This window comes from Lepus europaeus, chromosome 8 (genome assembly GCF_033115175.1).
Source record: "Lepus europaeus isolate LE1 chromosome 8, mLepTim1.pri, whole genome shotgun sequence".
In the NCBI taxonomy this organism is placed as follows: Eukaryota; Metazoa; Chordata; class Mammalia; order Lagomorpha; family Leporidae; genus Lepus; species Lepus europaeus.
The window spans coordinates 123,458,570-123,472,474 of NC_084834.1; the positions used below are offsets into that span (position 1 = coordinate 123,458,570).

At 51.3% G+C, this 13,905-nt stretch overlaps 4 protein-coding genes across 4 annotated transcripts in view; all 4 read right to left on the reverse strand.

Annotated features, from left to right (window-relative positions):
* Positions 1-2,042: 2,042 nt before the first annotated feature.
* LOC133765383 (ubiquitin carboxyl-terminal hydrolase 17-like protein 13) lies at positions 2,043-3,638 on the reverse strand. Its single transcript, XM_062198949.1, has 2 exons — positions 3,614-3,638; positions 2,043-3,523 (listed from the first exon to the last, which is right to left on the reverse strand). The coding sequence occupies exons 1-2, from the start codon at positions 3,636-3,638 to the stop codon at positions 2,043-2,045; spliced, it is 1,506 nt and encodes a 501-aa protein (XP_062054933.1).
* Positions 3,639-5,869: 2,231 nt separating this feature from the next.
* LOC133765385 (ubiquitin carboxyl-terminal hydrolase 17-like protein 13) lies at positions 5,870-7,465 on the reverse strand. The gene is made up of 2 exons (XM_062198950.1): positions 7,441-7,465; positions 5,870-7,350 (listed from the first exon to the last, which is right to left on the reverse strand). Exons 1-2 carry the CDS (start codon positions 7,463-7,465, stop codon positions 5,870-5,872), a joined length of 1,506 nt encoding a protein of 501 aa, XP_062054934.1.
* Positions 7,466-9,704: 2,239 nt separating this feature from the next.
* LOC133765386 (ubiquitin carboxyl-terminal hydrolase 17-like protein 6) lies at positions 9,705-11,300 on the reverse strand. Its single transcript, XM_062198951.1, has 2 exons — positions 11,276-11,300; positions 9,705-11,185 (listed from the first exon to the last, which is right to left on the reverse strand). Exons 1-2 carry the CDS (start codon positions 11,298-11,300, stop codon positions 9,705-9,707), a joined length of 1,506 nt encoding a protein of 501 aa, XP_062054935.1.
* Positions 11,301-13,527: 2,227 nt separating this feature from the next.
* LOC133765387 (ubiquitin carboxyl-terminal hydrolase 17-like protein 6) overlaps positions 13,528-13,905 on the reverse strand; it is a 1,596-nt gene continuing 1,218 nt past the window's right edge. Inside the window, exon 2 of the mRNA XM_062198952.1 lies at positions 13,528-13,905. This exon is cut by the window's right edge and continues 1,103 nt beyond it. Coding sequence (XP_062054936.1) covers positions 13,528-13,905 — 378 coding nt within the window.

Below are 13,905 nucleotides of genomic sequence, written 5' to 3' on the forward strand. Positions count from 1 at the left end.
CACGCCCTGACAGCCTCTGGGCCTTTAGCCACTTGATTACACTACCAGGGGAAGATGCATGTGAAGGATGCGGCTTTCATCTGCCTCGTGGAACTTGGTTGCCATGATGTGCTTCTAGGTGCCTTGGAGTTCTTCAAGGAACACAAAGAAGAATGCTGGAGAGACTGATGGCTGAAAGCAGGTTGTTGTGTTTCTTTTTTGGAGCCCTAATAAAGGAACATTTTCACTTTTTTTCGTTTTGCAATTATTTACATATTCTCCAAAGAAGCTTTTGAGGTATGGAATACAACCCTTCCAACCCTTCTCTTCATTCATCTGCCATTCCCCGTCCCATTCTCCACTACGATATATTTTCTTCTTTGTAAATGTGTATTTATTTATTTGAAAGCTAGTGTTACACAGATCGAGGAGAGGCAGAGTGAGAGAGAGACAGAGAGAGAGAGAGAGAGAGAGAGAGGGTTCCATCCGATTACTCCCTCCCCAACTGGCCCCAACGGCCAGAGCTGCACCAATGCGGAGCCAGGAGCTAGGAGCTTGCTCCATGTCTCCCATGCGGGTACAGGTGGCCAAGGGCTTGGGCCATCTTCTCCTGCTATCCAAGGCCATAACAGAGAGCTGGATTGGAAGTGGAGCAGCCGGGTCTCAAACCAGCACCCATGTGGGTTGCCGGCGGCATTTCAGGACAGGGCTTTAACCCACTGCACCACAGCCACGGCCCCTATACTACTTTTCTAAGATTTACATATCAATTTGAAAGGTGCAGTTAATTAGAGGCACTGGGAGGGAAGCAAGAAGGGATTAGGAGTGAAAGAGATAGAGATAGAGATAGAGAGAGAGAGAGAGAGAGAGAGAGAGAGAGAGGTTGTCCTTCCACTGGTTCATTCCCGAAATTGCCACGACAGGCGAGCTGTGCCTATCCACATCCTTGAGCCAGGAGCTTCTTCCAGGTCTCCCCTGTAGGTACAGAGGCCCAAGGTTGTCAGCCACCTTGTCCTGCTTTTCCAGGCCATAACAGAGAGCTGGATCGGAAGTCAAGCAGCTGGCTCTCGAACCAGTGCCCATATGGGATCCCAGCACGGCAGGTGGCAGCTTGACCTGCTATGCCACGGTGCTGGCCCCTCCGTGATGTGTTGATACGTGCTTCCATTTCTGAAATGAAACAAAGAAGAACGCTGGAAAGACTCATCGTTGAAACTAGGTTTCTTTATTGGGTAAACCCTTAGAAAGGCATACTTTAATTTCCTTGTTTTAGGTTTACAGTTTGTAATGGTTTCCTTTATTTCAAACATGGCACACACACACACCCACACACCCACACACTCACAAACACCTGTTTGAAAACACATTTCACAGTTAACTCTCATAATGCAATTCATTAAGGACAGAGGTCCTGTGTGGAGGTTAGTACACTGTGATTTCCGTTGTGAATTTAACAACCACAAACGGTGGCAATTCTGGAGCATTAAGGGCTCCTGTTCAGTAGCATGGGATGACCACACAATGTTGTTGATGCTTAAAGACAACGGTTGATTTCCAGAGGCTCCTAGGAGGTCAAACGAAACTGCCAGGGACTGTGACAACCTGAGGCCATACCTTGTGGTAAGAGAGAGGGCCAGGAGGTTCGGTTCGCCCTGGCTATTGACTTCGAGAAATCTGTCACCAGACTTCCATGAGAGGTGATGGAGAGGAAAGCATGAAGCATTGTGGTTTGTAGCCCAACGAGAAGGAGGCCGGTACTCCCCATCTTTCTCAGCGGCATCAGAATGCCTTCATGAAGCACAGAGTTCTGTGCCTGCAATCTCAACAATCGCTTAGTGACACGCGGTAAAGCTCACATCTCTATCCAACCTTGTGGCCTCACACAAAACACAGTGTCTCAGCCCTTGCCAATGCAGGAGACATATCCATTTGGTTCCAACCTAAGATTCCAATTCCCCCTTAGGACAGTTAATAAGGACAAACCCTTTGCACTTGCAACTCCAAACACGGAACTCGTGCACTGTCACCCAACCACATAACCGGGACGTACTCTTTCACTAACATCACCGGAACAGCAACAACAGAGGCCTCTTGGCATGTTTGTTCTTCCTCTTGGGGGGTTTGCTCCTTCCTCCCAGACGAGGGAGGTTGCCAGGATTCATGGCCACCTGCTCAGCGATGTGCCCAGCAGCCCCGTGCAGCAGGGACCTTTCCTGGTCAGGATGATGCTTCCTCATCCCTGCGGCAGATCTTGCCTGGTGAATGACGATCGCATTGCCAGGCAGCGTGGGCTCCACTGTCCTGAGGCTGAGTGCGCTTGTTGGTCGGTTCTGGGCTCGGAGGGATTGCCACTGATCGAAGGTGAATTCCTGAGTTGTTTGCTCCAAGTGCTCCTCGGACTCTGCAGCTTCACTAGGGGAAGGCCTTTCCAGCTCTCCTGGTGTGTGCTGGCCGTGTGTGTTGTCAGCCTCAAAGTCGGATGGTCCCCTGCCTGGAGACACTGTCCCATGTTCTCCTCCAAATCCACTCTTCCGCACATAAAACAGCACGTAGGCCCTTTGATTCAGGACACAAGCGATGTCACAGGCAGTTACCTTAGCGTCATCCATTTTATACCAGTGGCCAGTGCCAGCTTTGACATAGCAGAAGTAGTGTCCTGATTGACACCTGCGGCCAACATGGACGAGAACCGCATAGAGAACATAGTGCAGTGGCCTCCCGTTCTGCTGAGACATGTAAGGTCTCATGTCCAGGCACTCGGGATAGTGCACTTGTCCTCCGAGTTTCTCACCCGTGAAAGCAGAAAACCGTTTCAATACCAAGAGAAGCACGTCGCCAGCCGATTGCAAGGTGAGTGTCTTGGAAGCAGCTGTCTTCTTTAGGCAGGTAGCACAGTGATAGGCGTTTTCTCCATCCAGCTCTTCAGGTTGCACCAAGTGCTGCAAAGCTTGCTCCACACTGTCGGCTGTCTGGATATCCAACGCGATCTCCAGGTAAGGGTCCAAGGTGTCTGAGATGCCTTGGCACTGGAGACATTGGATTTGAGACCTCCAGTGTCCTCCAAATAGCTGCTGGGATGGAGCTTTGTCCTCTTGGGGAGCCACCGCGTTCATGAGCCCAGGCAGACCTGCTGCCTTCAGGACATCCAGAGCAAACATCAGAAATTCGTGGGCGTCTTCCTGCCTGTTTGTGTGAAAGCCAGCAGCCAGCACTTGACAGGGCTGGATCACGTCCCCAGGACTGTGGAGGGCCCCGAGAAAGTGAGTTTCCACGGCACACAGAATGCAGCGATCCGCGCGACGGCAGCTTTGAGAATGCACCTGGGACAGCATATAGTTGGCGAGGGGTGGGGTATACGTGAGACACTGCAGGGCTGCATTCAGGTAGCAGGTGTTGCCCGTATTCTGCAGACCGGCCCCAATGCCATAAGGTCTCTTCCAGCTGCAGCTCAGAGAAGCTCCTCCACTGGGAGCCAGATGGGTCGGCCCCGAAGCCAAATCACTTTGCAGCTGGAGCTCTTTCTGAGGTGAGGCTGGTGATTTCCCTGGGAGACAAACACCACAATGAGCATCATCCCCATCGGAGTTAGAATGTGCAAGTGGGAGTTTGTGCAAGTCATTCAAGTGGAACTCACCTTGCTTGAGAGGTGAAGCAGCCATCATGTCTCCAGGAGCCACTGTCACAAGGCAGCAAGATGCTTCCGTCTCTCAGACTGTCCTCCAAGGTTCACCCGGTCGGTCCTCTCCCCGCACCTTTTCTAGTCCACACTGCACGCCACACCCTGGACCTGCTACAGGACCCACCCATCAGCTTCCAGCCCTTCATGGGATTAGGGGCCTTAGGGTGTGGTCTCACGCCCTGACAGCCTCTGGGCCTTTAGCCACTTGATTACACTACCAGGGGAAGATGCATGTGAAGGATGCGGCTTTCATCTGCCTCGTGGAACTTGGTTGCCATGATGTGCTTCTAGGTGCCTTGGAGTTCTTCAAGGAACACAAAGAAGAATGCTGGAGAGACTGATGGCTGAAAGCAGGTTGTTGTGTTTCTTTTTTGGAGCCCTAATAAAGGAACATTTTCACTTTTTTTCGTTTTGCAATTATTTACATATTCTCCAAAGAAGCTTTTGAGGTATGGAATACAACCCTTCCAACCCTTCTCTTCATTCATCTGCCATTCCCCGTCCCATTCTCCACTACGATATATTTTCTTCTTTGTAAATGTGTATTTATTTATTTGAAAGCTAGTGTTACACAGATCGAGGAGAGGCAGAGTGAGAGAGAGACAGAGAGAGAGAGAGAGAGAGAGAGAGGGTTCCATCCGATTACTCCCTCCCCAACTGGCCCCAACGGCCAGAGCTGCACCAATGCGGAGCCAGGAGCTAGGAGCTTGCTCCATGTCTCCCATGCGGGTACAGGTGGCCAAGGGCTTGGGCCATCTTCTCCTGCTATCCAAGGCCATAACAGAGAGCTGGATTGGAAGTGGAGCAGCCGGGTCTCAAACCAGCACCCATGTGGGTTGCCGGCGGCATTTCAGGACAGGGCTTTAACCCACTGCACCACAGCCACGGCCCCTATACTACTTTTCTAAGATTTACATATCAATTTGAAAGGTGCAGTTAATTAGAGGCACTGGGAGGGAAGCAAGAAGGGATTAGGAGTGAAAGAGATAGAGATAGAGATAGAGAGAGAGAGAGAGAGAGAGAGAGAGAGGTTGTCCTTCCACTGGTTCATTCCCGAAATTGCCACGACAGGCGAGCTGTGCCTATCCACATCCTTGAGCCAGGAGCTTCTTCCAGGTCTCCCCTGTAGGTACAGAGGCCCAAGGTTGTCAGCCACCTTGTCCTGCTTTTCCAGGCCATAACAGAGAGCTGGATCGGAAGTCAAGCAGCTGGCTCTCGAACCAGTGCCCATATGGGATCCCAGCACGGCAGGTGGCAGCTTGACCTGCTATGCCACGGTGCTGGCCCCTCCGTGATGTGTTGATACGTGCTTCCATTTCTGAAATGAAACAAAGAAGAACGCTGGAAAGACTCATCGTTGAAACTAGGTTTCTTTATTGGGTAAACCCTTAGAAAGGCATACTTTAATTTCCTTGTTTTAGGTTTACAGTTTGTAATGGTTTCCTTTATTTCAAACATGGCACACACACACACCCACACACCCACACACTCACAAACACCTGTTTGAAAACACATTTCACAGTTAACTCTCATAATGCAATTCATTAAGGACAGAGGTCCTGTGTGGAGGTTAGTACACTGTGATTTCCGTTGTGAATTTAACAACCACAAACGGTGGCAATTCTGGAGCATTAAGGGCTCCTGTTCAGTAGCATGGGATGACCACACAATGTTGTTGATGCTTAAAGACAACGGTTGATTTCCAGAGGCTCCTAGGAGGTCAAACGAAACTGCCAGGGACTGTGACAACCTGAGGCCATACCTTGTGGTAAGAGAGAGGGCCAGGAGGTTCGGTTCGCCCTGGCTATTGACTTCGAGAAATCTGTCACCAGACTTCCATGAGAGGTGATGGAGAGGAAAGCATGAAGCATTGTGGTTTGTAGCCCAACGAGAAGGAGGCCGGTACTCCCCATCTTTCTCAGCGGCATCAGAATGCCTTCATGAAGCACAGAGTTCTGTGCCTGCAATCTCAACAATCGCTTAGTGACACGCGGTAAAGCTCACATCTCTATCCAACCTTGTGGCCTCACACAAAACACAGTGTCTCAGCCCTTGCCAATGCAGGAGACATATCCATTTGGTTCCAACCTAAGATTCCAATTCCCCCTTAGGACAGTTAATAAGGACAAACCCTTTGCACTTGCAACTCCAAACACGGAACTCGTGCACTGTCACCCAACCACATAACCGGGACGTACTCTTTCACTAACATCACCGGAACAGCAACAACAGAGGCCTCTTGGCATGTTTGTTCTTCCTCTTGGGGGGTTTGCTCCTTCCTCCCAGACGAGGGAGGTTGCCAGGATTCATGGCCACCTGCTCAGCGATGTGCCCAGCAGCCCCGTGCAGCAGGGACCTTTCCTGGTCAGGATGATGCTTCCTCATCCCTGCGGCAGATCTTGCCTGGTGAATGACGATCGCATTGCCAGGCAGCGTGGGCTCCACTGTCCTGAGGCTGAGTGCGCTTGTTGGTCGGTTCTGGGCTCGGAGGGATTGCCACTGATCGAAGGTGAATTCCTGAGTTGTTTGCTCCAAGTGCTCCTCGGACTCTGCAGCTTCACTAGGGGAAGGCCTTTCCAGCTCTCCTGGTGTGTGCTGGCCGTGTGTGTTGTCAGCCTCAAAGTCGGATGGTCCCCTGCCTGGAGACACTGTCCCATGTTCTCCTCCAAATCCACTCTTCCGCACATAAAACAGCACGTAGGCCCTTTGATTCAGGACACAAGCGATGTCACAGGCAGTTACCTTAGCGTCATCCATTTTATACCAGTGGCCAGTGCCAGCTTTGACATAGCAGAAGTAGTGTCCTGATTGACACCTGCGGCCAACATGGACGAGAACCGCATAGAGAACATAGTGCAGTGGCCTCCCGTTCTGCTGAGACATGTAAGGTCTCATGTCCAGGCACTCGGGATAGTGCACTTGTCCTCCGAGTTTCTCACCCGTGAAAGCAGAAAACCGTTTCAATACCAAGAGAAGCACGTCGCCAGCCGATTGCAAGGTGAGTGTCTTGGAAGCAGCTGTCTTCTTTAGGCAGGTAGCACAGTGATAGGCGTTTTCTCCATCCAGCTCTTCAGGTTGCACCAAGTGCTGCAAAGCTTGCTCCACACTGTCGGCTGTCTGGATATCCAACGCGATCTCCAGGTAAGGGTCCAAGGTGTCTGAGATGCCTTGGCACTGGAGACATTGGATTTGAGACCTCCAGTGTCCTCCAAATAGCTGCTGGGATGGAGCTTTGTCCTCTTGGGGAGCCACCGCGTTCATGAGCCCAGGCAGACCTGCTGCCTTCAGGACATCCAGAGCAAACATCAGAAATTCGTGGGCGTCTTCCTGCCTGTTTGTGTGAAAGCCAGCAGCCAGCACTTGACAGGGCTGGATCACGTCCCCAGGACTGTGGAGGGCCCCGAGAAAGTGAGTTTCCACGGCACACAGAATGCAGCGATCCGCGCGACGGCAGCTTTGAGAATGCACCTGGGACAGCATATAGTTGGCGAGGGGTGGGGTATACGTGAGACACTGCAGGGCTGCATTCAGGTAGCAGGTGTTGCCCGTATTCTGCAGACCGGCCCCAATGCCATAAGGTCTCTTCCAGCTGCAGCTCAGAGAAGCTCCTCCACTGGGAGCCAGATGGGTCGGCCCCGAAGCCAAATCACTTTGCAGCTGGAGCTCTTTCTGAGGTGAGGCTGGTGATTTCCCTGGGAGACAAACACCACAATGAGCATCATCCCCATCGGAGTTAGAATGTGCAAGTGGGAGTTTGTGCAAGTCATTCAAGTGGAACTCACCTTGCTTGAGAGGTGAAGCAGCCATCATGTCTCCAGGAGCCACTGTCACAAGGCAGCAAGATGCTTCCGTCTCTCAGACTGTCCTCCAAGGTTCACCCGGTCGGTCCTCTCCCCGCACCTTTTCTAGTCCACACTGCACGCCACACCCTGGACCTGCTACAGGACCCACCCATCAGCTTCCAGCCCTTCATGGGATTAGGGGCCTTAGGGTGTGGTCTCACGCCCTGACAGCCTCTGGGCCTTTAGCCACTTGATTACACTACCAGGGGAAGATGCATGTGAAGGATGCGGCTTTCATCTGCCTCGTGGAACTTGGTTGCCATGATGTGCTTCTAGGTGCCTTGGAGTTCTTCAAGGAACACAAAGAAGAATGCTGGAGAGACTGATGGCTGAAAGCAGGTTGTTGTGTTTCTTTTTTGGAGCCCTAATAAAGGAACATTTTCACTTTTTTTCGTTTTGCAATTATTTACATATTCTCCAAAGAAGCTTTTGAGGTATGGAATACAACCCTTCCAACCCTTCTCTTCATTCATCTGCCATTCCCCGTCCCATTCTCCACTACGATATATTTTCTTCTTTGTAAATGTGTATTTATTTATTTGAAAGCTAGTGTTACACAGATCGAGGAGAGGCAGAGTGAGAGAGAGACAGAGAGAGAGAGAGAGAGAGAGAGAGAGAGGGTTCCATCCGATTACTCCCTCCCCAACTGGCCCCAACGGCCAGAGCTGCACCAATGCGGAGCCAGGAGCTAGGAGCTTGCTCCATGTCTCCCATGCGGGTACAGGTGGCCAAGGGCTTGGGCCATCTTCTCCTGCTATCCAAGGCCATAACAGAGAGCTGGATTGGAAGTGGAGCAGCCGGGTCTCAAACCAGCACCCATGTGGGTTGCCGGCGGCATTTCAGGACAGGGCTTTAACCCACTGCACCACAGCCACGGCCCCTATACTACTTTTCTAAGATTTACATATCAATTTGAAAGGTGCAGTTAATTAGAGGCACTGGGAGGGAAGCAAGAAGGGATTAGGAGTGAAAGAGATAGAGATAGAGATAGAGAGAGAGAGAGAGAGAGAGAGAGAGAGAGAGGTTGTCCTTCCACTGGTTCATTCCCGAAATTGCCACGACAGGCGAGCTGTGCCTATCCACATCCTTGAGCCAGGAGCTTCTTCCAGGTCTCCCCTGTAGGTACAGAGGCCCAAGGTTGTCAGCCACCTTGTCCTGCTTTTCCAGGCCATAACAGAGAGCTGGATCGGAAGTCAAGCAGCTGGCTCTCGAACCAGTGCCCATATGGGATCCCAGCACGGCAGGTGGCAGCTTGACCTGCTATGCCACGGTGCTGGCCCCTCCGTGATGTGTTGATACGTGCTTCCATTTCTGAAATGAAACAAAGAAGAACGCTGGAAAGACTCATCGTTGAAACTAGGTTTCTTTATTGGGTAAACCCTTAGAAAGGCATACTTTAATTTCCTTGTTTTAGGTTTACAGTTTGTAATGGTTTCCTTTATTTCAAACATGGCACACACACACACCCACACACCCACACACTCACAAACACCTGTTTGAAAACACATTTCACAGTTAACTCTCATAATGCAATTCATTAAGGACAGAGGTCATGTGTGGAGGTTAGTACACTGTGATTTCCGTTGTGAATTTAACAACCACAAACGGTGGCAATTCTGGAGCATTAAGGGCTCCTGTTCAGTAGCATGGGATGACCACACAATGTTGTTGATGCTTAAAGACAACGGTTGATTTCCAGAGGCTCCTAGGAGGTCAAACGAAACTGCCAGGGACTGTGACAACCTGAGGCCATACCTTGTGGTAAGAGAGAGGGCCAGGAGGTTCGGTTCGCCCTGGCTATTGACTTCGAGAAATCTGTCACCAGACTTCCATGAGAGGTGATGGAGAGGAAAGCATGAAGCATTGTGGTTTGTAGCCCAACGAGAAGGAGGCCGGTACTCCCCATCTTTCTCAGCGGCATCAGAATGCCTTCATGAAGCACAGAGTTCTGTGCCTGCAATCTCAACAATCGCTTAGTGACACGCGGTAAAGCTCACATCTCTATCCAACCTTGTGGCCTCACACAAAACACAGTGTCTCAGCCCTTGCAAATGCAGGAGACATATCCATTTGGTTCCAACCTAAGATTCCAATTCCCCCTTAGGACAGTTAATAAGGACAAACCCTTTGCACTTGCAACTCCAAACACGGAACTCGTGCACTGTCACCCAACCACATAACCGGGACGTACTCTTTCACTAACATCACCGGAACAGCAACAACAGAGGCCTCTTGGCATGTTTGTTCTTCCTCTTGGGGGGTTTGCTCCTTCCTCCCAGACGAGGGAGGTTGCCAGGATTCATGGCCACCTGCTCAGCGATGTGCCCAGCAGCCCCGTGCAGCAGGGACCTTTCCTGGTCAGGATGATGCTTCCTCATCCCTGCGGCAGATCTTGCCTGGTGAATGACGATCGCATTGCCAGGCAGCGTGGGCTCCACTGTCCTGAGGCTGAGTGCGCTTGTTGGTCGGTTCTGGGCTCGGAGGGATTGCCACTGACCGAAGGTGAATTCCTGAGTTGTTTGCTCCAAGTGCTCCTCGGACTCTGCAGCTTCACTAGGGGAAGGCCTTTCCAGCTCTCCTGGTGTGTGCTGGCCGTGTGTGTTGTCAGCCTCAAAGTCGGATGGTCCCCTGCCTGGAGACACTGCCCCATGTTCTTCTCCAAATCCACTCTTCCGCACATAAAACAGCACGTAGGCCCTTTGATTCAGGACACAAGTGATGTCACAGGCAGTTACCTTAGCGTCATCCATTTTATACCAGTGGCCAGTGCCAGCTTTGACATAGCAGAAGTAGTGTCCTGATTGACACCTGCGGCCAACATGGACGAGAACCGCATAGAGAACATAGTGCAGTGGCCTCCCGTTCTGCTGAGACATGTAAGGTCTCATGTCCAGGCACTCGGGATAGTGCACTTGTCCTCCGAGTTTCTCACCCGTGAAAGCAGAAAACCGTTTCAATACCAAGAGAAGCACGTCGCCAGCCGATTGCAAGGTGAGTGTCTTGGAAGCAGCTGTCTTCTTTAGGCAGGTAGCACAGTGATAGGCGTTTTCTCCATCCAGCTCTTCAGGTTGCACCAAGTGCTGCAAAGCTTGCTCCACACTGTCGGCTGTCTGGATATCCAACGCGATCTCCAGGTAAGGGTCCAAGGTGTCTGAGATGCCTTGGCACTGGAGACATTGGATTTGAGACCTCCAGTGTCCTCCAAATAGCTGCTGGGATGGAGCTTTGTCCTCTTGGGGAGCCACCGCGTTCATGAGCCCAGGCAGACCTGCTGCCTTCAGGACATCCAGAGCAAACATCAGAAATTCGTGGGCGTCTTCCTGCCTGTTTGTGTGAAAGCCAGCAGCCAGCACTTGACAGGGCTGGATCACGTCCCCAGGACTGTGGAGGGCCCCGAGAAAGTGAGTTTCCACGGCACACAGAATGCAGCGATCCGCGCGACGGCAGCTTTGAGAATGCACCTGGGACAGCATATAGTTGGCGAGGGGTGGGGTATACGTGAGACACTGCAGGGCTGCATTCAGGTAGCAGGTGTTGCCCGTATTCTGCAGACCGGCCCCAATGCCATAAGGTCTCTTCCAGCTGCAGCTCAGAGAAGCTCCTCCACTGGGAGCCAGATGGGTCGGCCCCGAAGCCAAATCACTTTGCAGCTGGAGCTCTTTCTGAGGTGAGGCTGGTGATTTCCCTGGGAGACAAACACCACAATGAGCATCATCCCCATCGGAGTTAGAATGTGCAAGTGGGAGTTTGTGCAAGTCATTCAAGTGGAACTCACCTTCCTTGAGAGGTGAAGCAGCCATCATGTCTCCAGGAGCCACTGTCACAAGGCAGCAAGATGCTTCCGTCTCTCAGACTGTCCTCCAAGGTTCACCCGGTCGGTCCTCTCCCCGCACCTTTTCTAGTCCACACTACACGCCACACCCTGGACCTGCTACAGGACCCACCCATCAGCTTCCAGCCCTTCATGGGATTAGGGGCCTTAGGGTGTGGTCTCACGCCCTGACAGCCTCTGGGCCTTTAGCCACTTGATTACACTACCTGGGGAAGATGCATGTGAAGGATACGGCTTTCATCTGCCTTGTGGAACTTGGTTGCCATGATGTGCTTCTGGGTGCCTTGGAGTTCTTCAAGGAACACAAAGAAGAATGCTGCAGAGACTGATGGCTGAAAGCAGGTTGTTGTGTTTCTTTTTTGGAGCCCTAATAAAGGAACATTTTCACTTTTTTTCGTTTTGCAATTATTTACATATTCTCCAAAGAAGCTTTTGAGGTATGGAATACAACCCTTCCAACCCTTCTCCTCATTCATCTGCCATTCCCCGTCCCATTCTCCACTACGATATATTTTCTTCTTTGTAAATGTGTATTTATTTATTTGAAAGCTAGTGTTACACAGATCGAGGAGAGGCAGAGTGAGAGAGAGACAGAGAGAGAGAGAGAGAGAGGGTTCCATCCGATTACTCCCTCCCCAACTGGCCCCAACGGCCAGAGCTGCACCAATGCGGAGCCAGGAGCTAGGAGCTTGCTCCATGTCTCCCATGCGGGTACAGGTGGCCAAGGGCTTGGGCCATCTTCTCCTGCTATCCAAGGCCATAACAGAGAGCTGGATTGGAAGTGGAGCAGCCGGGTCTCAAACCAGCGCCCATGTGGGTTGCCGGCGGCATTTCAGGACAGGGCTTTAACCCACTGCACCACAGCCACGGCCCCTATACTACTTTTCTAAGATTTACATATCAATTTGAAAGGTGCAGTTAATTAGAGGCACTGGGAGGGAAGCAAGAAGGGATTAGGAGTGAAAGAGATAGAGATAGAGATAGAGATAGAGATAGAGAGAGAGAGAGAGAGAGAGATTGTCCTTCCACTGGTTCATTCCCGAAATTGCCACGACAGGCGAGCTGTGCCTATCCACATCCTTGAGCCAGGAGCTTCTTCCAGGTCTCCCCTGTAGGTACAGAGGCCCAAGGTTGTCAGCCACCTTGTCCTGCTTTTCCAGGCCATAACAGAGAGCTGGATCGGAAGTCAAGCAGCTGGCTCTCGAACCAGTGCCCATATGGGATCCCAGCACGGCAGGTGGCAGCTTGACCTGCTATGCCACGGTGCTGGCCCCTCCGTGATGTGTTGATACGTGCTTCCATTTCTGAAATGAAACAAAGAAGAACGCTGGAAAGACTCATCGTTGAAACTAGGTTTCTTTATTGGGTAAACCCTTAGAAAGGCATACTTTAATTTCCTTGTTTTAGGTTTACAGTTTGTAATGGTTTCCTTTATTTCAAACATGGCACACACACACCCACACACCCACACACTCACACACACCTGTTTGAAAACACATTTCACAGTTAACTCTCATAATGCAATTCATTAAGGACAGAGGTCCTGTGTGGAGGTTAGTACACTGTGATTTCCGTTGTGAATTTAACAACCACAAACGGTGGCAATTCTGGAGCATTAAGGGCTCCTGTTCAGTAGCATGGGATGACCACACAATGTTGTTGATGCTTAAAGACAACGGTTGATTTCCAGAGGCTCCTAGGAGGTCAAACGAAACTGCCAGGGACTGTGACAACCTGAGGCCATACCTTGTGGTAAGAGAGAGGGCCAGGAGGTTCGGTTCGCCCTGGCTATTGACTTCGAGAAATCTGTCACCAGACTTCCATGAGAGGTGATGGAGAGGAAAGCATGAAGCATTGTGGTTTGTAGCCCAACGAGAAGGAGGCCGGTACTCCCCATCTTTCTCAGCGGCATCAGAATGCCTTCATGAAGCACAGAGTTCTGTGCCTGCAATCTCAACAATCGCTTAGTGACACGCGGTAAAGCTCACATCTCTATCCAACCTTGTGGCCTCACACAAAACACAGTGTCTCAGCCCTTGCCAATGCAGGAGACATATCCATTTGGTTCCAACCTAAGATTCCAATTCCCCCTTAGGACAGTTAATAAGGACAAACCCTTTGCACTTGCAACTCCAAACACGGAACTCGTGCACTGTCACCCAACCACATAACCGGGACGTACTCTTTCACTAACATCACCGGAACAGCAACAACAGAGGCCTCTTGGCATGTTTGTTCTTCCTCTTGGGGGGTTTGCTCCTTCCTCCCAGACGAGGGAGGTTGCCAGGATTCATGGCCACCTGCTCAGCGATGTGCCCAGCAGCCCCGTGCAGCAGGGACCTTTCCTGGTCAGGATGATGCTTCCTCATCCCTGCGGCAGATCTTGCCTGGTGAATGACGATCGCATTGCCAGGCAGCGTGGGCTCCACTGTCCTGAGGCTGAGTGCGCTTGTTGGTCGGTTCTGGGCTCGGAGGGATTGCCACTGACCGAAGGTGAATTCCTGAGTTGTTTGCTCCAAGTGCTCCTCGGACTCTGCAGCTTCACTAGGGGAAGGCCTTTCCAGCTCTCCTGG

Excerpts from the sequence above, each read along its gene's own strand:
- LOC133765383 (XM_062198949.1), bottom strand. The coding sequence starts at position 3,638 with ATGGCTGCTTCACCTCTCAAGCAAG. Across the intron at positions 3,524-3,613 it reads TGCTTCACCTCTCAAGCAAG|GGAAATCACCAGCCTCACCT; the intron begins GTGAGTTCCACT and ends TTTGTCTCCCAG.
- LOC133765385 (XM_062198950.1), bottom strand. The coding sequence starts at position 7,465 with ATGGCTGCTTCACCTCTCAAGCAAG. Across the intron at positions 7,351-7,440 it reads TGCTTCACCTCTCAAGCAAG|GGAAATCACCAGCCTCACCT; the intron begins GTGAGTTCCACT and ends TTTGTCTCCCAG.
- LOC133765386 (XM_062198951.1), bottom strand. The coding sequence starts at position 11,300 with ATGGCTGCTTCACCTCTCAAGGAAG. Across the intron at positions 11,186-11,275 it reads TGCTTCACCTCTCAAGGAAG|GGAAATCACCAGCCTCACCT; the intron begins GTGAGTTCCACT and ends TTTGTCTCCCAG.